This window comes from Hermetia illucens, chromosome 2, assembly GCF_905115235.1.
Source record: "Hermetia illucens chromosome 2, iHerIll2.2.curated.20191125, whole genome shotgun sequence".
Taxonomy (NCBI): Eukaryota; Metazoa; Arthropoda; class Insecta; order Diptera; family Stratiomyidae; genus Hermetia; species Hermetia illucens.
In genome coordinates this window covers 32247505-32275267 of record NC_051850.1, presented here as the reverse complement: position 1 = coordinate 32275267, position 27763 = coordinate 32247505, and the positions used below count along the sequence as shown (strand labels likewise).

Here is a 27763-nt window from a genome sequence, read left to right as displayed (position 1 = left end):
ATCCGTATTGGATCAGGCCTCGAAGTGTGTACTAACACACAGGCAGCAAGTGGCTGCCGAAATACGTATTCGGGGAAATAAACTAAATTCAAATCATTGACAAAAATTAAAGTAGAATCAGTTTGTTTGTTCGGACATGAATTCGGTCAATGTAAACACGTCGGGCGCAGCACGCAATACCATCACACTTATGCTGGAAAAGTCACGAGCCCAACCCAGCAGGGCCAACACAAAGCCGGACAGGAATATCAACAACACAACCAAGGGCGGAAACTTATTCAACCATCGCACAATACGGATAAGTAATTTTAGTAATTATGGAACTAATTTTTTACGATTTAAGAGCTGTCGGCACCTAGGTCGTAGGATGAAGTAAAACGTTTTATAATTGCGGCTACCACCCGTGGAATATCTAACGGATACCTATGAGAAATTATCTACCTGGTCAATGAACTGTAGTATTTAAATAGTATCGATAAGAAAGTGATTCGTTGGCGTTGTCCGTTACTGTTCCGTTCATTCTATCCACCCTTAGTTAAAAGTTAAAGTTGTATCTAACCCAGATCTAAATTTAAGAAATGCCAATGCTTTTCCAAAAGCTTCATTTATCCAAAACAAAAAGCCGGTGCCAATCACAAAAACATTACCCCTACATTACTATACTCATGCGCAACGATATGTTGCGAGGAAATTCCTTCGCCGTCATGGCGCTATCATATCCACAACTCACATGAAAGAATAAGGCACAACGGGCACAACTTATAAATTACCATTCGATTTTTTTCCGGGAGTCTACCCCCTGCAGGCAGACGACATGGCAGAATACAAAAAGTAATGTGACTTTTCCTCTCAGCTCTCTCGGTTAGTCATTCGGGTTTTGTGGAAAGTAGAAAGTGCTCATATGGTACGTGCGCGACTATGGAAATGGTGTTACCGTGAGAGGTAGTATGGTTTCTAGGATTGATGTTTAGCTAGGAAAAATGTGGAGTTTATCTGTTCTAATATATCATTGAGGAAAAACGGCGGTCAATATAAAAGTATAGAAATCATCCAGTAGGAAAATAGAAATATACGATATCCTAAATGGGAAGGGATGAACAATGGAAGAAACCTAGGGGATGGATTATTGATCAAGGGCAAGCAGTGAGTTGCAAGCCATCTTCTTTCTCGTAAACAAATCCAAGCTTGCTTTGATCGAATGGAGGCACCAGGCTTAGATCACCTATTTTGGAAAAGACCAAACGGTCTGCTCTACATATGACTATCTTTTTCACTTTCCATCCAACCGCCGATGGGTACGGATGGTGGCGAATCTGCCCCAAACGGAAAAACGGACTCGAAGAGAAGAATCAGTATCCGTGCCTCCAAGATGTCGAAACCTACAGCTTCAGCCCTTGCCGAAAGAGAACCCCGCAAAATAAAACGAACGCGCAAATAGTCACGACGATCGCATTCTTGGAATTGTAAAGCGGATTCCCATTTTCTTCACGGAGGCGGAAATTAACGAAGGAACCACCTCCCCAATAAAAATCAACAATCCGGAGAATTCCGAGGATTTTCTTGCATCAACAACTGCTAAATGCACTTTCGAACGATCTGATCTCCCTGAAAAAATGGTTTTTAGTTACATACGGCTGAATGTAGTATCCTACATTCTAAATACGCGACAATGTGGCAAATGTGGAAGACTAGGTCACTATTCCAGCCACTGCAAAGCATCGCAGTAAAGATTGCATGTGAGATAGTGCTTACTTTGCGGCAGCTCTGACCACCAAGTCCGGGACAAACCTTGCTTGGTTCGTGCTCAAACAAAACTTTCCCGTCTTTCGTCAAAAAGAAGACCCTTCCCATCAGAAACCCGCAAGATGACATTAACAAAATGCTAAGAGGGAAATACTCCTTCGGCATAGTGCTCAAACATTCCACTCCCCGAACAAAATATTCAATTTTCCCCATACCCCATGTGACCTTCAATAGCGAGATCCCCGCCTATAACAATCGCAGCAATCAGATAGTCTCTGACCATCAAAAGGTGCTAAACGAGATATTAAAAGCATTCAATACAATTGCAAATAAACTAGGAGATGAAGAGCGCAAATACAGCTATCAATATCAACAACAGCCACTACAGTCTAATCCTAATTTCAACCACTTCTACTATCCAAAGGTCAGAATCCTTTATAGCAGGTAGTCTACTAAAAACCAATCAACAATATACATCACACTTCCCACAGGCATTAACAAAACCACTTCATGCCTACAGTTTTAAGTACAGAAAGTTACTTTTCGCATTGAAAGCAACTCTAAGAAGCCAAAAGGTTGGTAGAACAAGACCCTAAAATGGAGCAGAAACGTCCGGCTGACCTTTTTGATGGAATGACGGCACGATGATATCATTAACCTAGCAACTTTCATTGAAGACTCAAACGTCATCCGTTGTTATTAATGATACGCGTCTAGATTGCGTCTGTGTTGAGAGTTTCACAAATGACTGGAGCATATGTATCTCAATCACGGGGCTTTTAGGATGGTGGTTTTGCGTGATCATACACTGTCTATAGACTATTTGGACCAGTATATCGCGTACCTGGATGAGGTGCTTCCTCCTCTTCACGGAACATTCATTTTGGGCATAGACGCGAATGTGGTCTCCCCTATGTGGCACAGCAAGATATCCCATGGCACATCTTGCCACGGTGCTATACGTAGGGGAGACATAATATCTGAGACGTTGTTGAAGCCCGATTTGTTTTGTTTAAATCTCCAGCCAAATGCCTACACTTTCCAGAGGCGTCAATGATATCGACATGTGTGAATGTGTCAGGAAAGGCGTTCGCCATGAAGATTGTTGGAAGATTGTAATGTTAGTGGCCACACTTCTATCGAGGCCCTGCTGGTCAACAGGGGTGTGAATATTATCCCTAATCCTCGACTTACGCCGACTCGTCGAAGTACGCGTGGGTGGAATATGTTTCTCCGGTGGAGAAATTAGTCGGCCGCGCTCTCCTCTCTGAGTTCGTGATAATAGCGATGACCCCGGGGGAAAGGTCTATCGAATATGCAAAGGGAAACGAAGTCACGACATTAAGATGAACGGAGGCCCTAAAGGGACATGGCGTGATAGTGTTTGTGCCTTACTGAGTGAACTATTTCCGAGATGAGTCTTGCCCTAATGATCGCGCTGAAGAAGCTGAAGAAATTCCTCATCTGAGGTCTTGTGAAATCTAGGAAAGCATGGCGAGGCTCAGGTATCAAAAGTCACCTGGCTGGGATGGGATGACTGGCGGGATGTGATGAGCCATCCCATCTCATGTCCAGTGTTTGTATGATTATTGTCGGCGGGAGGGCTACTTCCCTGCTTTCTGGAAAACTGCCAAGCTTGTTGTGCTCCTGAAGTCGCTAGAGTAGGATAAGAGTAGTACTCGGCCTTACAGTGTCATATCCCTTCTCGTAGCGCTTGGCAAGATCCTAGAGAGGATTATGATCCAGCAACTGGGAGTTAAAACGTCCCATCTGGAATCGGACAGGCAGCATGGCTTTCGTACTGGTAGATCTACTGATGACACCTTAACACAAATACATCCTTGGAATCTTCGTAGATTTCAAAGGCGCATTTGATTCTCTGAGTTGGTCATTTGTGTTGTCAAAACTTCAAAACGAATTAGCTCTTTGGAAGAACTACTTCCATGGTAGGAAAGCATTTGCCCTAGATGTCAGTGAAGGTGTGCAACCTAATGAAGGGTGAACTGTTGGGAGAGCTTGATTTTGGTGGTTGAATACGTTGCTTACGCGGATGATCTCTTCATTCTTGTTGGTGCCGCGATCTCAACGAAGAAAACCGTCGCAATGTTACTAAAAGGCAACCTGCGTCGTCCGCCCTTAGTAAAATTAAACGAGTAAATTTGAAATACTGGTCGAAAGTTACATATCTGGGGGTCACAATCGCGGAAGGCACGCTAGCACCCGCACCTGTTCGAACTCAGGACGCGTATGAATAGATGTGAATGGGGTCTTAGCAGAAGAACTGCTAGATACATATACGAGGGATTTCCTTGCATGTTCTACGTACGGGTCTCCTTTGTTGTATCAGTTTGCGACTACAGTGCAGCACAGGAAACTGTTCTACGCTTGTCAACGAGTAGCATTGTTAGCGTGTCTTCCTGTGTGTCGCACGGTTTCGACCGATGCCATGCTCGTATTGTTGGGTGTTCCTCCTCTTAATCTAGAGGTAGCCCGATGTGGCACGGCCTACAAAGTCAGGAAGGGCATACCTTTGCTGCAAACTGATTTAGTTAGGGCGGATCAGATGGAGGGTTAGGACCGCTTGCGCTCCAAAAATTTTTAGACGAGAGTGAACTTTGGGCTTAAGATGGGCTTTCTCCTGACGAGGCATGGTAGGCTGACTGAGCTTCTCTTCTCACGAAACCTTCGCTCCCGTCAGCGTTTTGTTCTGTACGGGGCAGACTCTGAGAACTAGTTTCATGCGTAACATCGCTAATCCAGACGAAATGGACGTTCTCGTAGTGAATGCTATCTTTAATTTTACCCAGTGCCTTGCTAGCAGTGATAGAATTCGATGTGCTTTCCGACGAAGGAGAATCGACGCCGCTCCATCTGCAGCATGATGGGCGAATGGCCATAGTCTCCGTGGTGGACAGCCACCAGCCTCGTTTTATTTGTGTTAGTGTTGTCTTGTGAGGTCTTATGTGTTGTGTTGTACGTAGAGCGGAAATTGACTTCTGGAAAAGTTTGGCCGCCCCTACTTACTCGAGGAGAGCGATCTGCCCGAAGTCTGCAAAGGACTCATCTGAAGTGGTTTTTGCCAAGAAGCCACACCGGAAGTTATCTGATATCATGGGAACCGAGATGGCCCTCTAAGAGCATATGTTCCAGGATAATTGCTGTTCTCGGTCCGGTTATTTAAGTTTAGCCCCCTTATGGGAATTCCATAGTGGTTGCGGTTGTACTCATATCGCGGGCAGAGTTTTTCTTGCTTCAAGTGTGGAGTTGCGCTGTACAACTCGGGCGTCGCATCCCTTAGTTGAGGCAGAGGTCTCGCATCCACTAGTATGAATACTAAGCCTGCACTCAGTATAAACCAGTACCAATGTGCCAGGCATGACGGGACATTGATTGCGGCGTCCAAATCAATCCATGTACGAAGAGGATCGGCAAGTACTCACGTTCAATGAAGACTCAAATATCGATGTCTAACACTACACAGTACACATCAGTCCTTCAACCATAACCACACAAACTAAGTAACCCGCCCATCGCAACCTATTGAGCCTTCAGAGGATTCTTCTCTCGAACGGGGCCAAGAGTTTGCAGTTGTTCTTGCTAAGAACCCAAGTCTCCGAGGAATACATGAAGATCATTGTCTTGTACAGTAAGAGCTTTTACCCTATGGTGAAACGTTTCGAGCGAAACAAGTTTCGTAAGTTGAAATAGGCTCTATTGGCAACCAACCATGCGCGGATTTCATCGTCGTAGCTGTTATCGGTTGCGATTTTCGAACCTAGATAGGAAAATGTCTCAAAGTTGTAGTGTCCTATCTTTATTCTTCCCGTTTGATCAGTGCGGTTTGATATTGTTGGTTGGTTGGTTTTTGGTGCTGACGTTGCCACCATATATTTTGTCAACATCTGTCGTCCCCCCCACTCGATCTGGATGGAGTGCCCTTTTCGTATTCACAGATCTGTTGGTTTTCCCAGGGTTTCTTTTTCAGTCTGTAAAGTCGCTTTTCCGCTCGCCGGAGTTCGTGATAAGTCTCCGCATATACCCGCGTCCTTTAAGAATGCAACATTACTCGGGATGCAGCATTCTTCCATTCCCTTGCTAGCTTACATTCATCGTTGAACCAACCGTTCCGATTCTTTTTGCGACTGCGCCCAAGTATGTTTGTGGCCATAATGATAACGTTCTTCAGGTGATTGTGAAGATCATTTGTTGATGCTTCATCTCCAGGATCTCTGTTGATTGCGGTTATTGCGGCATCCATTTCCCCCTTCTGGATGAAAACACTTAGATACTAAATCTCAGTTAAAATTGACCTTTCTTTTCATGGTAGATTGATGATCATCCAAAATTCTGTAACAACTTCTGTTGCTCCCTAGAAATTATCTCAATATTTCTCATCTCAAAAATTCCCAATTCGTCTCGACAACTCTGTTTCCATTCTCGACAATGTCAAAATTGATTTTTCCCTCGCCGGGAAAATCTCTTCCACCCAGGAAACACCATCGAGCACCGCCCTCAGACTACCATTATCTGAAAACCTTTTGCTCAAGTCAAACATTCTCCTCTCAGTTCTTATAACTCTGCATGCACTTGGTATTCACGTTCAGTTTGTAGCTTGCGTAGAAACAAGACGGAGAGCATACGAAGAGAAAAAAAGATATATCGAGAGTCCTTCATAAATTTTCCCGACAATTTTTCCCAATGTGTACTACAAGCATTTTTCTCAAGTGTTTATATCGGTTTTGGATGCAGTCCAAGGAAATTTGGAAAAAGTGATTTATAACAGAAATTCAACGAGGGTGAAAGGATTATGTGATAAATACGTACTCAAATCGGAGGGAAATTCATGTTGGAAAGGAAAATTAACGTAATAAGAAGAAATAGAAAAGACGGAAAAGTGTTTGCGTTCGCGCTCGATTACTGAAAATTACTTTGGATGAGTCATCCCCATACATGACTGCTGGCTTCCTCCTCATCTCTGCAAGAAAAGCTTGTGCTTGTGATATTGTTGTTGCGGTCATGACATGCCTATTCAGTGTTTCGTTGCTATCAACATAAAATCCGTACATTTTCCCCGAGTTTATAATAACACATCAGAAACACAACATTTGCGTGTACGAATCAAGAGGGACGAGTGTGGCATACAATAGAAAATAATTAAAAATATAGAAGCATACGCACTACGTACAGTGGCATTTTCGGCTGTGATATATCTGCGGAATAATTAGATTAGTCAGCTCCAAATTTTAAGGAGAATAAATACGTAACGTGAAGTAACGTCGCGAAGAGTATCTAATTCATACGTACCATAATAAGTATTAAAAAAGTGCTTTGGAATCATCTTTTGCTGTGCTTTTAGGATAGTCGCCACTATTACGCTTTCTTCTTTTTTATACACGCATACCCCAATGTTAAATTGATAATTTATTTGCTGCCTGAATTGCTACTTCCCATGTTATCAAGTGTGAATAGTTCACCGCGTGTTCGTTCGTTGCTTACCACTCAAACCGCCCTGTTTCGTCTTTATATTCAATGAAAATCTACGTGTGCTAATTAAAGTTATAAACAAGATAAGATTTAAGATATGTACAACATAACCGCGTCACAATAACATTTAATCACCGGCAAAGTCGTGAAGCGGTGCCATAGCGTAACGTCTATTTTGGGAAGAGAATAAGTTTTGAATGATGTCTAAAGTGATTAACGATTATCGAATGTAAGTACGCTTTTTGAAAAATTTTAAGTGCAATTGAGATCTGTCTGTTCAGTCCTATATACGGGAACAACCACTTACAATGTTAAGTGCGTTCTCTCATAACTTCCCAAAAGGAAAAAATGCATCCAGCACTAAACATGCCCCACCGTTCCACTCTTGAGTCCTTGAAACATGTTCCATTTCTTTTTACCGCCGACGGCAAACACATACCTTTCAATAGGCATATACCGAACATATGATCATAATTTCCAATCCTCACACCCTCTTGAAAGCACTCCATGAAAAATAAGAGCAATGCAAACATTTTATAAACCCAACACCTACTGTCTTTCTTCGGTATCAACCCGTTATTGATTTTCCCAACAACACCATGCATATACTATGTGAGCAGAGCCGTTGCAGCCGCTGGCTCCTGCCCGCCTTCATTTAACTGCAGGGACTAGAAATTGCCTGGATGATATGCCAGGGGCAAATAAAATGCAGCAGCTCCTTCTGATGCAGGTGTTTTAAAATCATTCCTATATCTTGGCAACGGTATGGCTTCGCCGCCTTTCATTCCATCGAGTTCTGCATGTATCTCTCTATTGATTCCACCATCATGTCACTCACGGTAATGATAGAAGTGCATAGTCGGGGAGCACATTCGCATGGAGTAGACTTTACCGCCTGCTCCTAGTATTAATTACAATCTGTAATTTAATATAGACCAGGTCAAACGGAAATAATTTGAGCCGCACAATAAGGAAGCGAATTGAAGTAATGCAATTTGCACTAATTAATCGCATTTCCCTAAGCCAGTTCATTGTCCAAATAGAATGCTTCCTACATTCGTTTCATAATCTACCAATTCAGTCCAAAGACAAATATCCTATCTGAAACCTCCCAAAAAAAAATCCAAATGAGTTTAGAAACTAGCTCCTCCTCCGTATTCGCTTGGCAATAACAATTTTCCTCTCATTCGGTATCGCAATGAAAGTTAAAGTTGTGGAAAGTTCGTCACTCAAGGTCAGACGTAATGGAGCCGCCACCATCATATCATGTTTCATGGGATAAATTACAGAAAGGAAAATTCTACAAAGAGAAAACAGGATGACTTTCCAGAGGGTGGGAAAAAAAGGAGAGTTAATCGATAGATTTCCTTTCAATATTACTCTAAAGTCTGAAAATAGAGTGAATTGAGAAATGATTAATAGTCTATTTACGGTGAAGTGAAAAGCTAATTAGTTTTTATGAAATTGGACCGAACAGCTAAGGACGGATCGAATTTTAGAAGAGCGCCAGTGATGGCGCAAGATAGATATCCTGTCTACGTTGAACATGAACATGGAATAGGATTATGTCACTGATGGCTTCAGGAGAATCTCAAACGATTTATGTAACGACGAAATTATCCGCATCGGAATTTGTTTGGCACAATATACTTCAATTATGTAAGATACATTCGCATTCACTCTTAGATATTTTATATTACCCTTCAAAGGTTTTTTTTTGTTTTGTGGTTGGAGCTTTTTAAGTATTCAACCCTTCAATAATTAATGACAACAATAAAATTTTTATCGTTATCCTTGTGGCTGTGACCACGTCCTCTACCGAATACCTAGCTTTGGTTGACCGATTCTTTGATTCTTTTGGGAGCCGCAATCATTTTCCGTATTTATTTGTTCCAAGTCTATTATTTGGTTTATTAATATTTCACAAAGTAGTTCATTTAAAAGTGTATCCTATTGGGAACAACTATTCCCACTCAATAATGCCTCGTTTTCATCAATTCAAAAGTTTCAGTCCTATACACTGTCAAACGCTGTTTTTTCATTACTTATGCCGAGTTGTCACAATCTCGGCAGATACCGGATTTTACCTAATACTAGCACTAAGTATCAAACATTTAGGTTCGGACGATGCTACTTTTGTGTGTGGTGGGGGAGAAGCTACAGCTTCTGAGCACTCAGGCAGCGTTAGCCCATTGTACTCGCCACCCCCGTCTAACAGAATATTCCAGATTCTGTAAAGTATTGTAGGATTTCCATTAGTGGATGTAATTATTATTATTCTGTTAAGGGAAAGTCGCACCGCGCCCTTCAAGAACTATTGTGCCCTTTTTACTGGTTATAGTGTACCTATTGATGATAGTATCTCAAGCAGGCCTATAACCGTTAGGAACTTTAGTATGTTCCCTACTTCCAGATCTTTTAGCTTTGCATCTGGTATTAAGTGTTCTCCCAAATGCCTCGACCTACTTTGCACAAGTGCCGGACACTGTCACAGGACGTGTATAGAGGTTTCGTCATCCTCCTCACAAAACCTGCAGGCAGTGTCCCTAGCTTCCCTAGGTAATAGTTAAGCCGACAATGACCAGTGAGAATTCCCACTATGATTCGGAGGTTCTTTTTGGTGAAGTTTAACCAATCCTTTGTGCGCATGGGTTCGTATCCCCCAATAAGCACCCTGGACTGCTCCATTCCTGGTAAGCCCGCCCAGTATAGTTCCCTCAACCGTTCCTCTTCATTTCTTAGATTTATAGCCATGAAATCGTTTCCGATTCCACAGAAGGGTTCTGGCCCGTGTAAAGGCGTCCCTGCTCCCTTCTTGGCTAGTTCGTCCGCTGCCTCGTTGCCTTCCAACCCAGCATGGCCTGGAACTCAAAGTATCCAAACCTTGTTGGACGAGCTTAGAGTTCACCTGGTTGGACCTAAGTGCCGTGATCGCTGCTTGGCTATCGGTAAGAATAGCTATGTTCTGCCCCCTATAGTTCCTTTGCAGATTAAAGAAGGCACATTTGTCTATGACGTATATTTCCGCCTGGAATATGCTAGTGTACCTGCCCATTGGCTCAAAGTACATTTTCCTTGGACCAATGACACCGGCACCCGCTCCCTCTGCTGTGAGGGATCCGTCAGTGTACCAAGTAATCAGTTGCTGATTTAAGCCGTATGTCGCAGCCACGCTCTCCCAGTTTGCCTTGTTACTTCAGCATGTTTCAAACTTCTTATCGAAGTGAAACCTCGTTGTCATGTAATTCGGGATATCGCCTAGAAAGAATAATAATCTTCCTTCGATTTTTGGTAGTTTTGGCAGGTTTGATCCGCAGCCCCACCTTCCTGCACCAAGCACTAGCAACCCTTAGTCCAGTTTGGATTCTATCACATAGAGTATCTTCATATTTGCCCCTACAGATTAAAACAATGTCGTCCGCGTGACCCTAGACTTGTATTCCAGTATTTATTAACACGTCCAGGAGTTCATCCACTACCATACTCCACATCAGCGGCGATAATACCCCGCCCTGTGGACAACCTTGAGTGGTGTTCATGATAATAGAATTTGTACCTGTCGGTACTTCTATTTAGCTGCCTTCTAGCATTTTGCCCATCCAGAATGCCAGGTTGTTTCTCACTTCTTTGCGGCTCAGGGCATCTTGTATCTCTGTGTGCGATGTGTTGTCGAATGCTGTTTCGACATCCAAAAACACGCACAATGCAATTTCTTTTGATTTTATTGCATCCCGTAGTACCTCTGTCAGCTGATACAGAGCAGTTTCAGTTGACCGTCCTGCCTAGCTTCTCAGCATACCTCTTTTGCTAGTTTCCAGCTCTCCTTCCTTCCCCTTTTATTCGTTGTTGGGGTGTCAGGCAGAATGTCGTCGCCTGCCACCGTGGGGTAGGACTCCGGGAAATGAGTTCTGAGAAGCAGGTGTACCCTGTCCTCCCCATTCTCGGTAAATATCCCATCTTCCTTTTTCAAACAGACAGGATATTCTGTGATTTGGTCGATCCCTTCACAGAATTCCCTGAAGCTGTTCCGTTTCGCTTTCCTGATCGCGTTGCTATACGCATTTTTGTACCTCTGCTGCTCCGTTCTCCTGGAATTCCTTATTATTCTTTCTATTTCGGAGTTACCCTCAATGTCGAATCTTTGATTATCCTGTGATCAGACATAGAGGGTTCATCCGACACCCTCCAATTCCTGATCATTCCGTTCATTAGAGTATTTTCTAAAGTTATATCTAGTACCTCCTGTCTGGTGCAGGTCACAAATGTTGAAGTGTTCCCTACGTTATATATTTCTAACTTATTGCTAAGAATAAATTCAAGAAGGTACTCACCTCTGCGATTGGTGTCGCTGCTTCCCCAGACTTCGTGGTGCGCGTTGGCATCACAGCCGAGAAGAAATGGTAACGCCCTCTTCTCGCAATACTTCGTCAGTTTTGCGACTTGTTCCGGTGGAGCCCGTATTACCTCTCCTAGGAGGTATCTCGATGACACTGCTGCCTCTCGAGTACTCCTCCCGGCTTCTAATGAGACTTGGATAGCCACAAAGCCCCCGGTGAAGAACCCTGAAAAACATATGTATTTGAAATTACGCTTAAGAATTATGCAAGTTCTTGTTTTTTCACAAGAGGAGTCCCAAATTACCTGCATGCTTCCTCCTTGCAGACCGCGAATCTGCCCCCGGTACACCCAGGGCTCCTGAGCTAGCACTATGCCAATGTTCTCCTTGGAACTTGCCCTTGCAATTACTACAGATGCAGCTTTTGCATGGTGGAGGTTTATCTGGGCTATCTTAGTGCTGGCCATTGACTCCGATATTGTTTGGAGCTCTTCTCCACTGTCGGAGTGTCGCCCTCCTCCTCCGAGATGGCGCTTCCCTGTGCATCGCTGTCCACCCTGAGCCCTAGGAGTCCTAGGTCTAGATCGTCCAGCTTCTGCTCTTCACTGAGCAGCAGGTCTACTTCCCTCGTTGATGCAGTCCTTTCCGCCTCTCTGGCTTTCGGGACTTCTTCGGGGACCTCGGTATGTTTCATCCCGTGTCTCCTCCGAGATATCTTCCCGCGGCTTTTCCCTATACACATGCACGGGTATGTTGCCAAATCGGTAGTTGATAAGGCAACTTCGACGTTTAATTGCCTGCAGGGATCGGTCATCTACCCCGATCGTAAGAAGTTTACCCTTGCCCTCCACTTTGCTTCTGAAGTCTCTCCATAGTGGAGTATGGAGATCTTCATTCTGAGCGATTAGGCGACCCATAAGGTCTTCCGCTTCTATTGTCGCGGCTTTTGGTAGAAAAACTGTCATCATGTGGGCTCCTGGTATATCAACAAGGTCCTCAATGGTTTCCTGCTCCTCACGAGTGAGTATTTGCTAATGCCCTTGACCGCACTAGCATATCTAATGGCGGGCTTCCTGGGTCCTGCCTTCACTCCTGACCTATTTTCTCCCCGTTTGGGTTCAGGTTTGAATTTTTTGGGAGCATTCCCTTTATGCGGGCTGATCTCTGCTGCTCCCTGCTTTCTCGGCTCCGGTAGTGATGGCTTAGGTCTGTCCTGAGCCTTCATAAGGGCCTCTTCTGGTTTCAGACCTTCCTTCAGATGGCGCAGGTACCATTTAACACCGGCGCCACAGATCTGTCTCCTTCCTGACGTCTGTTATATTTTTCTCAGACGTGCTTTTGCTGGTCCCTGCTCTTTGAGCAGTGGTGTTCGTTGGCTGCTGTCCACGCAGTATACCAATGTTGGATCCACTGCTTGACGTCCGAACTTCTCCCTTCTTGGGTATAATCACCTGGCTCTCAGTAATTCGGAGATGTGACTCCGCCTTATTAACCAGTTTTTAGCTTACCTTCGTTTCAATCCATGGGGACTAAAGGAATAAAAGTAGTTTTAGATTACAAGATATAAAACGGTCAATATACAGAGTATTCACAGGCAGCAGACCCACTCTGGCTTCCCACCGTTCTTCATAAAAAAAATTAAAGTGTTTTCGCTTACCAAAAAGCGTGAGGGTTTCATACTATTCATTCATTCTTCTACGCATCCTCGAATGCCCGTTTATGCTCTTCAATGATTGATAATGATTAACCATACTCGTACTTTATTAGGTTGGGGAAAAAGTAATGTCGTATTTTGTCAATAGATGGCGACACTTAAACATATCTTGTGTTGTACTGATCGCATCGGATCATACTATATGGCGATTTGAAGACGCCAATCTAGGCTACAAGTTTCTCTATGACAGTTTTATGATCGTACGTTTCAGTCTAAAGTTATAGCGCGTCAAAGATGGAGTCCACCAAGGAAGAAATTTGTCATATTTTACATTTTTACTACCTGAGAGGTAAAAATGCAACGAAGACGGCCAAAAAAATTTGTGAAGTTTATGGGTCCGATACTGTAACGATCCGCACAGCATAGCGTTGGTTCGATCGATTTCGTTGTGGTGTAGTGGATGTCGAAGATACACCCCGTACTGGTAGGCCAATCGTCGTAGAAAGCGATAAGATCGTCGAAATCATCCAAGTAGACGGGCATGTGAGTATTCGCTCGATTGGCCAGAACAGGGTAAGAACCATAAAACCGTTTGGAATCATTTGCAGAAAATTGGATTCCAAAAAAAGATGGATGTTTGGGTGCCACACGAGTTGACGGAAAAAAATCAACGCCTGCGATGCACTGCTGAAACGGAACGAATTGGACCCATTTTTGAAGTGGATGGTGACTGGTGATGAAAAGTGGAATACGTACAGAAATCTCAAACGAAAAAGATCGTGGTCGAAGCGCGGCGAGTCGGCCCAAACCATCGCCAAGCACGGATTGACGGCTAGGAGGGTTTTGCTGTGTGTTTGGTGGGATTGGAAGGGAGTCATCCACTATGAGCTGCTCAACTATGGTCAGACCCTCAATTCGGTCCTCTACTGTGAGCAACTCGACGGTTTGAAGCAGGCGATTGGCCAGAAACGGCCAGGATTGGTCAATAGGGATGGTGTTCTGTTCCACCAGGATAACGCTCGGCCTCATACATCTTTGATGACCCGCCAGAAACTACGGGAGCTCGGATGGGATGTCCTATCGCACCTAGCGTATAGTCCGGACGTGGCACCAAGTAATTACCATCTCTTCCGGCCCATGCAAAACGCTCTTGGTGCTACTAATTGCGCCTCAAAAGAGGCTTGCGAAAACTGGCTGCCTGAGTTTTTTGCAAATAAGGAGGGTTGGGGGGAGGTTTATAAGAGGGGGATAATAGAGATGCCTTCTAAATGGGAATAAGTTTGCGAACAAAACGGCGCATATTTGACTTAAATCGGATAATTCTAAGTATGTTAAATAAAGCGTTAAAATTCGATCACAAATACGACATTACTTTTTCCTCAACCCAATATAATTAGGGCAGCATACCGAAGGTTTATCCTCCTCAATGTATGGCCAAATCTGAATTCCGGAGTTCATCTTTCAACAAATGCAAACAACGTTGTTGCAAATGAAATGGCCGCTTTGGTACTAAAATTTGAAACGACTAAAGTTTACAAAAATTTATTTAATCAGAATAGATTCAAAGCACTTCTCCCAGCGAGATTTAAGAGCATGTATGCGAGTTTCGTACAAGTCCAACTGTCGGGTGTTGATAAATCCGTCCAAAGCAATTTTGACAGCCTCTTCGTTCCTAAATTGTTTTTCCGCCAAAAAATAATCCAAATGCTTAAAAAAAAGTGGTAGTCAGTTGGCGAAAGGTCCGGTGAATATGGTGGATGAGGCAGTCTCATACTGCAATTCGTTCAACTTTTGAACCGTTGTTCTGGAAACATGAGGTCGTGCATTGTCGTGAAGGAATATCACACCATCTCTGTTGACTCATCTAGGCCGTGGAATACTCAACTTTTGGCGAATTTCCTCGAGTTGACCACATTATTTTTGTGCATTTATCGTTTTTCCAGGTGCCAAAAAAATAGTGGATAACGCCAGCTGTATATCACCAAATAGTCACCATTACCTTCTTCGGGTTTCGGCATATGCTTCGGTGGCTCATCAGCATCAAGCCATTGTGCTGATCTGCGACGATTGTCATATAATATCCACTTTTCATCACATGCCACTATTCTGTACAAAAAGAGATCGCTTCTGTTGTGGGAGAGTAAAGAACTGCAAATTTCCATTCGAAGCGCCATGTTTTTTTTCGTATGCGGAACCCATTTGTCAAGCTTTTTCACCTTTCCAAGTGCCGGGAAGCTATCGAATTGTATACGCCCAGTTTCTCTGCAATGTCTCTCACAGATTGACGTGTGTCGGATTCGGCTAGCAAACGCAGCTCGTCGTTGTCAATCGATGGTCCTGGATGTTCACGTGGCTCACTTTGAAGGTTTACGTCGACTGACCGGAATTTTTCGAACCACCGGCATGTGGTTCGTTCGCTTACCGTATCAGACCCTATGATGAGACGTTTCGCCTTCAAAGTCAAATCAAGTCAGATGAAGGGTGACCATTTCAAAACGAAATATTTGAAAATATACAGCATGCCATCCCCCGGAGTTCAGCATCTTTGTGTTAAACCAATAACTTTCTAAACGGCTCTTATACTTTATAAAGTTAATTCAGTAATCATAAACTCATTCTTGTAATCTAGAAGCGAAATAATTTTCAACAAATTGCCGCGAAAGTGGGTAGAGCATACATAAGTGGGCGTACTTAAAGTCATATAGACCAGTCAAGAGAATTATGAACTAATGCCATCAATTACCCAGAATTCCAACAACTTTCAGCTGCTTTTTATCTACAGTCGCCTTTTGACTTGACTATTGCATTTGCACCGCTAAAGGTACACAACTTAAACTAATGCGCGCTATTATTAAAGTAAATGCATCCAGTGTAATTGCTGAAAACAGGGTTATGTTGCAAAGCGCATATTAAACTGGGAAAGGCATAATTTTAATCCCTGGTGCAATGATTCGAAGGGAGTTGTAAAAACTTGACTTAGAATTCATGGTTGCTTGTTATGTGCATGTTGCTCATGAACTCCACGAAATTATGATTATGCACTGATGACTTAGAAAAATGCAGCCTCTGGAGGGAAGATTCGTTTGACGTAAGATAAACTGGAAAGCAATTCCCTCTTATCAAGTGTAGGATGCTACAACAAAAGGGAATCCACAAGTTTCTTTCCTTCCTGTGCAAGATACATACAATGTAGCTTACAGCCACCAAGCGAGCATTTACCGCTTTCTAAACAGAATCTCCTAAACTGGGTCAGCTATAAACAACTTTTTCCCGGCCATAATGTGTTGGATCTTGGAGAGAGAAATCGATGTTTAAGAGCCATGCATTCCAGGATAAAGTACGATACCGTCTTAAATACTATCCAACGTTGCACTTATCATACAAACTTTCGATGCTTAGAAGCCGTACATTCCGGAATGAAGTGCGATACCGTCTTCTGTACTAGTCACCGTTGCACTTATCATACAAACTTTCATGCAACGTTTGCTATATTCTTGCATATGGTAACATGTATCTCGCACCGAACTAGAGATTGAGAATATCTTTTCATTATCTTTCCTCAGAATTAAACATCCGTCCGCTTTGTTTGTATTGAAAGAAAAACAAATCTGTATCTATGTAGCTGCAGCAAAGTATCTTGTGGAAAACGTTAAAATGAAGTAGAAAGTGTGTGTATTCATCCAGAAGATAAATTGTGAAAAGATGCATTTTTAATGTGTGGCTTTATCACTGAACATTATTTTTCACACCGTCGCTGCAGCCGTAAAGTTGGATGTTTGAATGCTTGACGACTATGGAGCGAAAATTGCGTTTTTATATTCTGAAAGTCCTCGGTGTACCGAAGGAGCTTTGACGGAAAGAATGTTGAAGTGCACTCTTAATTATGCTCCTTCCTGAATTAATTGTAAGGATTATGGTACTCCTAGAAAAGTTCGTCCGTACTAGAATTTCCTATTAGGATGTGGCTCCATAATATTTTTAATTGGAACAGCGTTACTGCGTAGACCAAAGCCTTAATGATGCAAATATCGTATTCTGCTATCCCCAGTTCGAGCGGATAATTATGTATAGAATTTCAATTATGCACTGTTTAAAGGGTTTTTATTCATTATTCTTTTCATTTAGAATCACTGGCTCATCATTCCATTCTCAGCTTTCCCTCCTGAAAGATGCATTGTCTTGATATTTGGTTGGGTCAAGGTGGATGTGAACATAGAATTGAAAATCGTTGTGAATGATCCTGGCTTACGACACCGCACCGTCTGAGGATCTGCCACGTCTTCTTTTCCTACCATAGATTTTGAATTTTATCGTTATAGAGGTTACGGAATCGTCCATCCTTGGGCCAAAAATTCTTCGGAGGATTTTTCTCGTGAACGCGACCAAGAGTTCGCACTTTTCCTTGCTAAGAACCCAGGTCTCCGAGGAATACATGAGTACTGGCAAGATCGTTCTCTTGTACAGTAAGAGCTCTGACTCTATAGTGAGACGTTTCTTCTGTAAGCTGAATTAGACTCTGTTGGCAGCCAACGTTTGACAAATCTCGATCTCGTCAGCGTAGGCCAGTAGTTTGATGGATTTGAAAAGGATGGTACCTTTTGCATTAACATCTGCACCGCGGACCACTTATTCCAGTGCCAGGTTAAAGAGGACACATGATAGGGCATCCCCTCATCTTAGACCGTTGTTGATGTTGATGGTCTCGAGGTGATCCTTCTGCTTTTATGTGGTCTAGCACATTGGTCAGCGTCAGCCTAATCAATTATATGAATTTCATCGGAATACCCAATTTTCTCATGACCGTGTACAGTTTTGTCCTGACTATGCCATCATAGATGGCCTTAAAGTCGATGAAAAGATGGTGCAACTAATGTCCATATTCCAATCATTTCAATCAATCTAGGTTTTTCGTCGAAGCCTCCTCAACAAGAATTTGCATGAATTGCAGACTAAACACATCTGTTTCGACAAGTCTGCATTCTATTTGTTTGTTTGGGTTGGTTGATCGTTTCTCCATTTCTTGCTCCGGGTTCGATTCCCTGTTGTGTCATGCATTTCTGTGTTTGTCTTTCTGCTTATCATTTACACAGCATTACTAACAAGTCCAAAGGACTCATATTTTCAAGGATAATTTCTCTAATTTATTGTGGTTTAGAATTTCAGATGTATAAAGTGTAATACATGCAAAGTGCCAGAAATTGCGTCTACTGAGTCGGTCAAAGGAAACACGAAAGACTATATACGTTCTCATGTTCCTGTTTCATTTATGGGCAATTTTATCATTTTTACGTCGGTCTTGAATTATACAAAGTCACGATCTATTAATCCATCGAAGCCTAGGTATTTTTGTAATATTCAAACTGGATACTAGTTCCACGGCAGTTGCTAGTGGTCTCGAGGTAGCACAAGATAGTTCTTATCCCCGCCTGACTTGGAGTTAATTCTGCTTGAAGTATTCCAACGATATAGCTCGACATTCTGGTCCTAAGCGAAATAAGAAAGTACTCCCCTCACTCTTGCCGCACTAATAGCAATGTGCTTTGGACTCTGGAAAGCCAAGTGGAAGTTGACGCGAATCCGATGGGTTGTTACTGACGATTACCGCAAGACTCTGGAGCCAGTTTCTGCTAGATTTTTGACGGCAAAATTTCAATTCAGCTTGAGGAGTATCATAATCGTATGCACCACCGAATACTTCCAATATAGTGGAGATGGATGCTTTCTACGAGTAATTACAAGCAATTCATGGGGGACTTCTAGAAGGTGACATTGTGATCGTGATGAGTGGTGATGAAGGTGGGCTCTGACAACACCTTGTTCGGGCATGTGATGGGGAGACACGGACTTGATGACCGTAAAGATAATGGTTGGAGGTTAAGGGATTTCTGAAAATTCCACAGCCTCGTCGTACGAGCAGTTAATTTAACCACTTTGCAATTATCAGTGAATTAGCGAGTTGCTTTCTGGATGTACCTAACACGAGAGGCATTGATGATGATTGCGTACCTTCATTTGCGTGTTGCGTCCGCCAATTCTAACATGGTTGGAGAGCTGCGACCCCCAAGTTTAACATCGACCACTTGTATGATCCAACTGTCACATGACAGTGGGAGAGCTAACTTGCTCATCGAACCTTGAGTAACCCGTCTGATAATATTAGATGAGTATTGGGCTGGCAAAAAAAATTTTTTTTGTGTGCTCCAAATAAATTCTTGGGGTTTGTGCTCTCGGTCCGGTTATTTGCTGTTGGCCCACTTGTGGGCTGTTTCATGGTGGACGTGATTGTGCTCAGATGGCGGACAGAGATCCTTGTGGGTTCAGGCATGTAGCTGTGCTGTACAACTCCTTAGTTCGATGTGTCTTGCACCAGTATGAATACTGAGTCTGCAATCAATATAGACTGATACCGTTTTTACTTATTGTCACAGCGGGGCTTTGATTGTGGTCTCAAAATCAATTCGTGTCTTAATAAAACGGTTGGAGTAAGCCTAAAGGCGGGAATTCACGTTAAACCACCGGAACGTAGCTGTACGCAGAGTGGTAGTTAACTCGTGGAAAGGTTTTGTTGCGGTTCCCCCCACCGGACTGATTCCAGTGAACCAATTGGGAAGTTCCATCCCCACGTACCTGAGCAGAGCGATCGGACCCGAGTCTGCAATGGAACTCATCTGAAGTAGATCTTACAAAGAAGTCTCATCACAGTGTGCGGAGTTTAGATTTTCGTTTCCCCTACTCTATCAATTTCGAAAAGGCTTTCCACAGGGTGACCAAATAGTGTGTCTGGAATGTTCTGCACAGAAGAAGCATTCCAGAGAAACTAATAGCTTTAATCAGAGGAACATATGATTCCAGAGTACCCCCACTGTTACTCGAAAGTTCAAAGCCTCCGTGATCACATATCTGCGACATATCATCGGAGTACACTGGCCTGATACTGTTTCAAACAAAAAGCTTGTTCGGCGGCCAAACTAATTATTCATTGGCGAAGAAGTGTCTGTGGATAGGTCACACACTAAGGAAGAGCGACAATTCCATTGTTGACTACGCCATGCAATAGAACCCACTGTCCCAAGGTGATTGACAAGTGGATCGCCCCAAGAGCACATGGTGCAGAACAATAGAGGAGGAGGGCAGGCATCTGGAAGAAGTTGTCACAACCATAACGTAGATGATCCGACCAGTAGGCCCTCGATATTCTATGTACATGATGCCTGTCTATTGAGGTTGAATTCGTGAGGAAGTTTGTTGACATCTAAGCAGAAGAGGAGTGGAGGAGTGGAGTGGAAAGTGAGGAATCCCCTGGGCTCAGAGTTTCCTTGGGAGTCCGGAATAGAAATTTCAGTGAAAAAGAGATAATCAGAGGACCCGCATTACTGTCACCCCAAGCTGGTATAATTTTCACCCCAGGTCTCATTTTTCTATATAATTTTCATCCGTCTCAGAACTCCCTCACATTACTAAATACAAACTTCATCTGCCTCGGACGGCTTAGGTCTGATTTTGCTGTTTGGTTTTTGTCTTGAATTTAGTTGATACTCATGTCGTATTATGAATTGAATATAAAGAAACAAACAACACCTATTAACCAGTTCACTGACGCTTCTCCCAGGGCAAAGGTGAAGCAGCGTTTGATGAGTTGCCTCTGCCCTGAACAAAACCGTCGTCTATTTTTAGCAAAGAGTCATTTTGTTTCTCGCCAATTTGCGAAGGATCAGAAATCACAAATTGTGATTACAGTGCGCAGACTGAACAGTGTAATATAAACGATTCGCCGCTTCTTCATAGTCGTTTCGCTCAGTTAACATTCATATTTTAACCTTGCGTAGTTAGACACTTTTGTGCAAATAGCCCTCTAGTAATACGTGTCGTTACTTAGCGATTTGAACCGTACGCCTCAGCTACTGAGCGAATAATATTTTTTCGGAATCTCCAGCTAGTTTAGCAACCATCCAAAAATCGTCCACTGAACCACGGGTGAACTAGCGCAAGCACACTTCCAACCAAGGCTGGACACGTCTACTCTCTGTTCGCCTTTACAGAAGGAGCAGGTGACTCTTTTCTTGAGCGCTGATCTGACAGAAGTACCATCTGTAGTAAACTTAGAAACTTTCTTTTTTCTCTTGCAGCGTTGACTTGCTTATAATGGTAGGTGTGTGATTAACGGCTTCAACGTGAAGAGGGAGGTTTACTGGACCATATAGTGACTGGGAAAGAAAGCTTTCTTCCCTTTTCCCATTCTGTTACGATAAATACTCATTCTTCTCAAATATCTATTGCGCTTGTTAGCAATGCTCATTTTCATAACTTGCTCCACATATCCATGATCCAATAAAGTTTAAACAGCTATTCCCTAAATGTCTAGCAGGTTTCGCTACTTCTTCTCCACCTTTTGTTCCGTTCACTGGCGATTTCTTTGAATCAGGTACATCACCCATCTCAGTTGTTAACTCAACCCGGGAAAAATCGAATTATTTTGAAGTGGTCGTGAGTCATTCTCCATAAACTTGAATGCTGAAACCAATTTTACTCAAAATGGTTGATATGCCCTATCATCGATCATTTTTGTCTTGCAACTTCTCGACAATGGTGATGACGCCATAGTGGTGTCCTCATTTCGGACTTGATCACAGCGAGCTTAATATTACAGCTGATTATAACATCTTTATCTCCATTATCGCGATGCGGAGTTTGTTGTCTTTAGTGACATGCAAACACTCGTAGCTATAGAGAGCAGTAGGCGACCAACGCTATGGTAATTTGTTTTCATTACCATTTTTTCGGAGATATCTGGACTCGTTTAAAATAACATAATATTTACGCTTGCCAATTACAAAAGAATACAGATACCACCTCTCTCTAAGACCCTCAGTGCAAACTGTGTCCTAATTTGAAGAAGTAATTAAATCGATACCATTAACGCATTTTCTATTCTCTTCTCTTACAGTCGTAAAATCGAAAGTATTGGCAAAATGACGCAAATGACACAGGATGAAATCATTAGCAACACAAAAACAGTCCTTCAAGGACTCGAAGCCCTTCGTGTTGAGCATATGTCCTTGATGGCGGGCTTAGCCGAAGCCCGCCGTGACAATGAGAAAACCGAAATCGTACAGAAAAACATGGAAAGTATTGAACTCGGTTTGGGCGAAGCACAAGTTATGATGGCTTTAGCCTCACATCTTCAAAACATCGAAGCTGAAAAACAAAAACTGAAAACACAAGTGCGACGTCTATATCAAGAGAATGCATGGCTTAGAGATGAATTGGCAAATACACAACAGAAATTCCAAGCATCCGAACAGATGGTAGCACAATTAGAAGAGGAAAAGAAACATTTAGAATTCATGGCCTCAGTTAAAAAATACGATGACAACCAAGAACAGGAGGAGAACAATGAAAAATCGAGAGCAGATCCAGTTGTTGAGCTATTTCCAGAGGAAGAGCATGATGAACGTAATAATATGTCACCAACACCACCCAGTCACTACGCCAATCAGGCGAACTCAGGCTATGAGATCCCAGCACGATTGCGTACACTGCACAATTTGGTCATCCAATATGCCTCGCAAGGAAGGTAAGTGGCACAACTGTGTAAACAGAATATCCAAATTTCATGGTCTACGTCACAGGTACGAGGTGGCAGTTCCACTCTGCAAGCAAGCTCTTGAAGATTTAGAGAAAACCAGTGGACATGATCATCCAGATGTTGCTACAATGTTGAACATTCTTGCACTTGTATACAGAGATCAGGTGAGCTTCACTTTCAATTTTGGATTAAATTCGAGATGACGCCAATTAAAATCTTTAAATACTGCAATCTTTTCCCTTCCTAGAATAAATACAAAGAAGCCGCAAATCTCCTAAACGATGCTCTCTCAATTCGTGAAAAAACACTGGGTGAAAATCATCCAGCCGTTGCTGCTACACTAAACAATTTGGCTGTGCTTTATGGTAAACGTGGTAAATACAAAGAGGCCGAACCCCTATGCAAGCGAGCTTTAGAAATTCGTGAAAAAGTTCTGGGCAAAGATCATCCAGATGTCGCAAAACAATTAAACAATTTAGCGTTGCTTTGTCAAAATCAGGGAAAATATGAAGAAGTCGAAATGTACTATCAACGAGCATTGGAAATTTATGAAACAAAATTGGGTCCAGATGATCCCAATGTCGCAAAAACGAAAAACAATTTGGCCAGTTGCTATTTGAAACAGGGAAAATATCCAGAAGCGGAAATTTTGTACAAACAAGTTTTGACCCGAGCACATGAACGGGAATTTGGAGCGATTGATAGTAAAAATAAACCCATTTGGCAGGTGAGTTCGATTTTGATTTATCCATTGACGTCCATTTTAAAGTTTTTCATTTTAAACGAAACTACACATTTTTAAAACAGTAATTTTCCATTTGTACAATTGATAAGTTAAATTATTTACGATTACTGAGTGTCGCTTTTATGTATTCATAATTTTTATTGCTTTGCTCTATCAAATATTTATATATATATATCCTTATGTGTTTCTCATCTTACATATTTTATTTATATGCAACCGTGTTATGATTGCTCGCTATCGTCTTCATAGTATGTCAAGTATATCAAATATGTATGTTCATGCACTCAATTCTGTTTACTTTACGTCGACATATTCGCACTGCATCCTTTGTTATATATTATTTATTCCATGACATTGGTTTTCAGGATAATAATATTGAGAAGAGTTTTAGAGAAGAATTTTAAAATACCTTTTCGGTACGTTTTTTTTATAGGTCGTTTTTGGTATTGTATTTATTTTGTAGAAAACCATCTACTTGAGTCGTATATTTTCAGTTAAGTTAGATTTGATTTGTGTGTGTAACTCTAGATCTGCGAATTATTAAAATCAGTGTCAATACATCACTAGTAAATATAAATATCATTATGAGTTCAAAATAAAAACAAACATATCTGTAATGAGGCCACGAAAAAATTAACTACCGCAAATACTTTACATTTGCGGTAAGTGTCGCAAATAAATGTACATATATATCAGTAAATTCGAAAACGTTTATCTATGATGGAAAACAGATAAAGGTCCCAGTCTGAACTGTTTCAATATTTAATTGTTAGTGTAGGTGGCTTTTTCAGGGACCGTTAATAGAATGGCATTATATCTTTGGATATTTTAATTATGTTTCTCTCAAAAGAGTTATCAACATTCTTTGATACGTTATATCACTTTTTGATATGTATTATTGCTTCGAGTCTTCCTTGAAAACCAATCTACTGTGCGTTTGAGTTAGGTGATTATTGCTAAGTTGTTGGACAAATATAAAGCCTGGTTTCCAAATACTGGAAAAAATTCCAATTTTTTTTTTTTTTTTTTGTATTAAAAGATTAAATTTAGCTTTTTTTTTTTTTTACTTGCATATTAAGGAAATTATGGTATGTTGGTCCAAGAGTTGTAACGAGGTGATTTTTAGCGCTGTGTCGATTTTTGAAGTATCCAAAAACCACGTCTTGGCTCCACCCATACCGGAAATACCAACATTTCAATATTGCGTGCGCACTCAATTATGAGATTCTAGCCTCCTATCCTAAATAATTAATGCTTGCTGTATACAACTTCTACTAAGGAGGATCTCGAGTGCAAATAATTAGAATTGGATTCTTTTTTTAACAACAACCAATATATAAATTCCATGGAAACCACCTTAGCCAACCAGGTTGAAGGTTTATAATACTAAAGGTCCTAGATCCAATCTGTCTAGCATCTACCTCTCTGCCTTTGCTTCTCAGTATAATACAAGCTGTATCATTTAAACTGTCATCGTTAGCAGTTTACATTTGATAATCACAGCTTCTCGAGAAAAATTTTATTTTCGCTGTGATAAAAATCAAGCTATTTTATCGAAGTTTACATGTAATAGTCAATGGTAACGCCACCGTAGAAAAGCCAGTTTTTCAGGCCCGTGTCCCCGGAAAAATCTTTCGAACTTGAAAAGTAGTCGAAAGTCACAAAGCACTAAATCAGACGAATATGATGAATACTGAAAGAAATGGTTAGTGCGTGGTGGTTTTGCGAGCAAACGCATCCATAGTAAAAGTTCAATCGGTTTCTCCTGGCGGCTTCAGAAACATCTGCTCTCTATCGTAAAAAATCAGCTCCTGAGCCCATCGAATGGTTCTGGCTTCAAAATATGTATTCCTCGCCGGTGTTGCCAAGTTTTCGTTGGATTTTTCGACTTGTAGACTTTGCAATGCCATGATCCATGATCAACCTCCGGTACGCGAAGAATCGAATTCTCTCTCGCCTTAGGTCAGAGAAATAGAAAAATAAAGTCTAGTTGGAGTTAATCCATTTCCTACCTGATCTCTCTTGGTGACTCGTAAAAAATCAGCTCCTGAGCCCATCGAATGGTTCTGGCTTCAAAATATGTATTCCTCGCCGGTGTTGCCAAGTTTTCGTTGGATTTTTCGACTTGTAGACTTTGCAATGCCATGATCCATGATCAACCTCCGGTACGCGAAGAATCGAATTCTCTCTCGCCTTAGGTCAGAGAAATAGAAAAATAAAGTCTAGTTGGAGTTAATCCATTTCCTACCTGATCTCTCTTGGTGACAGGTCCCGCGGCAGGCTGACCAAAAAAATGCGTCAAATGTCGTCAAAAACAAAATGATCGTATTGAGCGGTAAACCTTGGAGAAATGCTAGTGTGTTCACCTCTGTCGATGTGGCAGGACGGCTCCAGCCCTGTCGAGAAATGGGCAAGGATGCTTGATGCATGGATGACGTCAGGACGTAAATACATCAGTCCGGGCACCCTCACTGAAAAGTCCGAGGAACTCTCAAAAGCCCTTCGGAAAAGGCGCATTGATATCTGCGCTCTACATGAAACTCGATGGTCTGGTGCCAAAAGCTGCGGCATAGAACGAGGACGCGGTAAAAATGGCTGTAAATTTCTCGCCCACATATTCAAAATGGTGTTGACATTGTCATTTCAGAGGATTTCCGCGATATCATTAAAAAAATTAAACGGTCATCAAGGCTGATGAAATTTTGAATTGGTTGGCGCGAGCTTTAACTTCACGTGAGTTGTCATCGAGCTTAATAATGCATTTAGCTAACTTCGCAACGGATGACCGTTGCAGGTATCCGACCCCACTTCTCAGTTTATTAAAGGAGCTGATAGTAACGCTATGGCGGCAGTTGAAATCGTCCTCCATTTGCGTATTCCTTGGCGTGTTTAGAAGTGGAGGCAGCATAATTTAGTGGAAGCGAGTCATTATTTTGCATTTTGAGTCTCGTCTTCAACAACTGTACGAACCGCTCGGCATTTAATGAGAGCTATATGGTTCTGATCTGCTAGACTCCATGCTCCTTACAGTCTCCTTGGAACTTCGACAATGCGAAATGGATGCCGTTGTCGCTATGGTTGGTCAGATCCCGACAGGTACTCGCAAGTTCTACAAAAACTAAAGTGGTTAACGCTGTTCTGTTGCTTGTCATCTCGCGAACTTCAGACCAACAGCTAAAAACGTCAACGACGACTAAGTAATTGAACGGGTTGATGGGAACTGCGAAGTTAATGTGGATATGTTTCCAAGAGCCGCTTGGTTGGAGTGTATTTGACGAAGTTCTCGATGTCACGAGCGGTGCCTTGCCAGTCGACTGCGTACATGATGCACCCGGATGACCATCATGCCGAGGAATGAAGATTCGGTCCCAAGCGGAATTGCAATCCCCATGGTTAGTAACCCATTCCGTTGGTCGAAAAATGCTGTCACCTCGGGATCCTTAATTTGATTCTTTTTCTCAGGCATTCGTTGCATGTATACTGAAAAAAACTGTTCCGCCGGACGGCTGCGTAATGTCTGCTGATTATCTGCGAATTTTACGAGAAGCAATTTTGCTGTGTGAAGAGGTTTCGTTGTGGTGGTGATCGTGTCCTCACTGGGCTTCAGATGTGATGCTACGCTACGTGAATACCGAAAGCTTCGGGTTTGCGGTCGTATCGTAAAAACGTATCGTTGCAACAGACTTACTGTCAAATAGTCTGCCGTATAGGTATTTATGGAGCTTTTGACTCAAAGTCGAAGAGTAACATTCTTGAATTCGCGCATCAAAATTGAGAACCAGGTCGGGCATCAACATCTTTCAGAGCTGTTGAATTGCTTGCTCTTGCTCCTTCTATCAAATAAACTTAACATCTTTCTTAAGAAGTTTATCAAGGGGATCACGCTGCTCCTTCATACCTGCGATAAACTTGCCGTAATAATTGACTACACCAAAAACTACTCGTAGTGCATGGACGTTATTTGGTCGAGGAAAATTCTTGATTGTCTTGTTATTGTCCAGCGAATTACTTTTGCATCGGCGAGAATGGTATCCATCATCTGTTGGAAACTGCCTGAGGCCGTCTTGACTCCCGGTTACAACTGATTGACGAAGAAAAGACCACAATGTGCGTTGATGGTCAGCAGCTGCATGGCATTGTCGTCGAGCTCGATCTGGAGGAAAGCATTTGAAAGATTAGACTTACTGCAGACTGTCGGCCCATTACTCAGAAATC

General features: G+C 42.3%; 1 protein-coding gene across 5 annotated transcripts in view; it reads left to right on the top strand.

The window, feature by feature from the left end:
• LOC119650402 (kinesin light chain) overlaps window positions 1-27763 on the top strand; it is a 63780-nt gene that overhangs the window by 16197 nt on the left and 19820 nt on the right. For 2 of the 5 annotated variants that reach the window (XM_038053180.1, XM_038053185.1), the window contains exons 1-4: window positions 6347-7456; window positions 22162-22791; window positions 22847-22967; window positions 23051-23530. In XM_038053180.1, the coding sequence (XP_037909108.1) occupies window positions 7425-7456; window positions 22162-22791; window positions 22847-22967; window positions 23051-23530 (1263 nt within the window). In that variant the 5' untranslated portion in view covers window positions 6347-7424. Of the gene's footprint in view, window positions 1-6345; window positions 7457-22161; window positions 22792-22846; window positions 22968-23050; window positions 23531-27763 lie in introns of those variants that run through there. The other 3 variants (XM_038053184.1, XM_038053181.1, XM_038053182.1) reach the window with 3 other exon arrangements.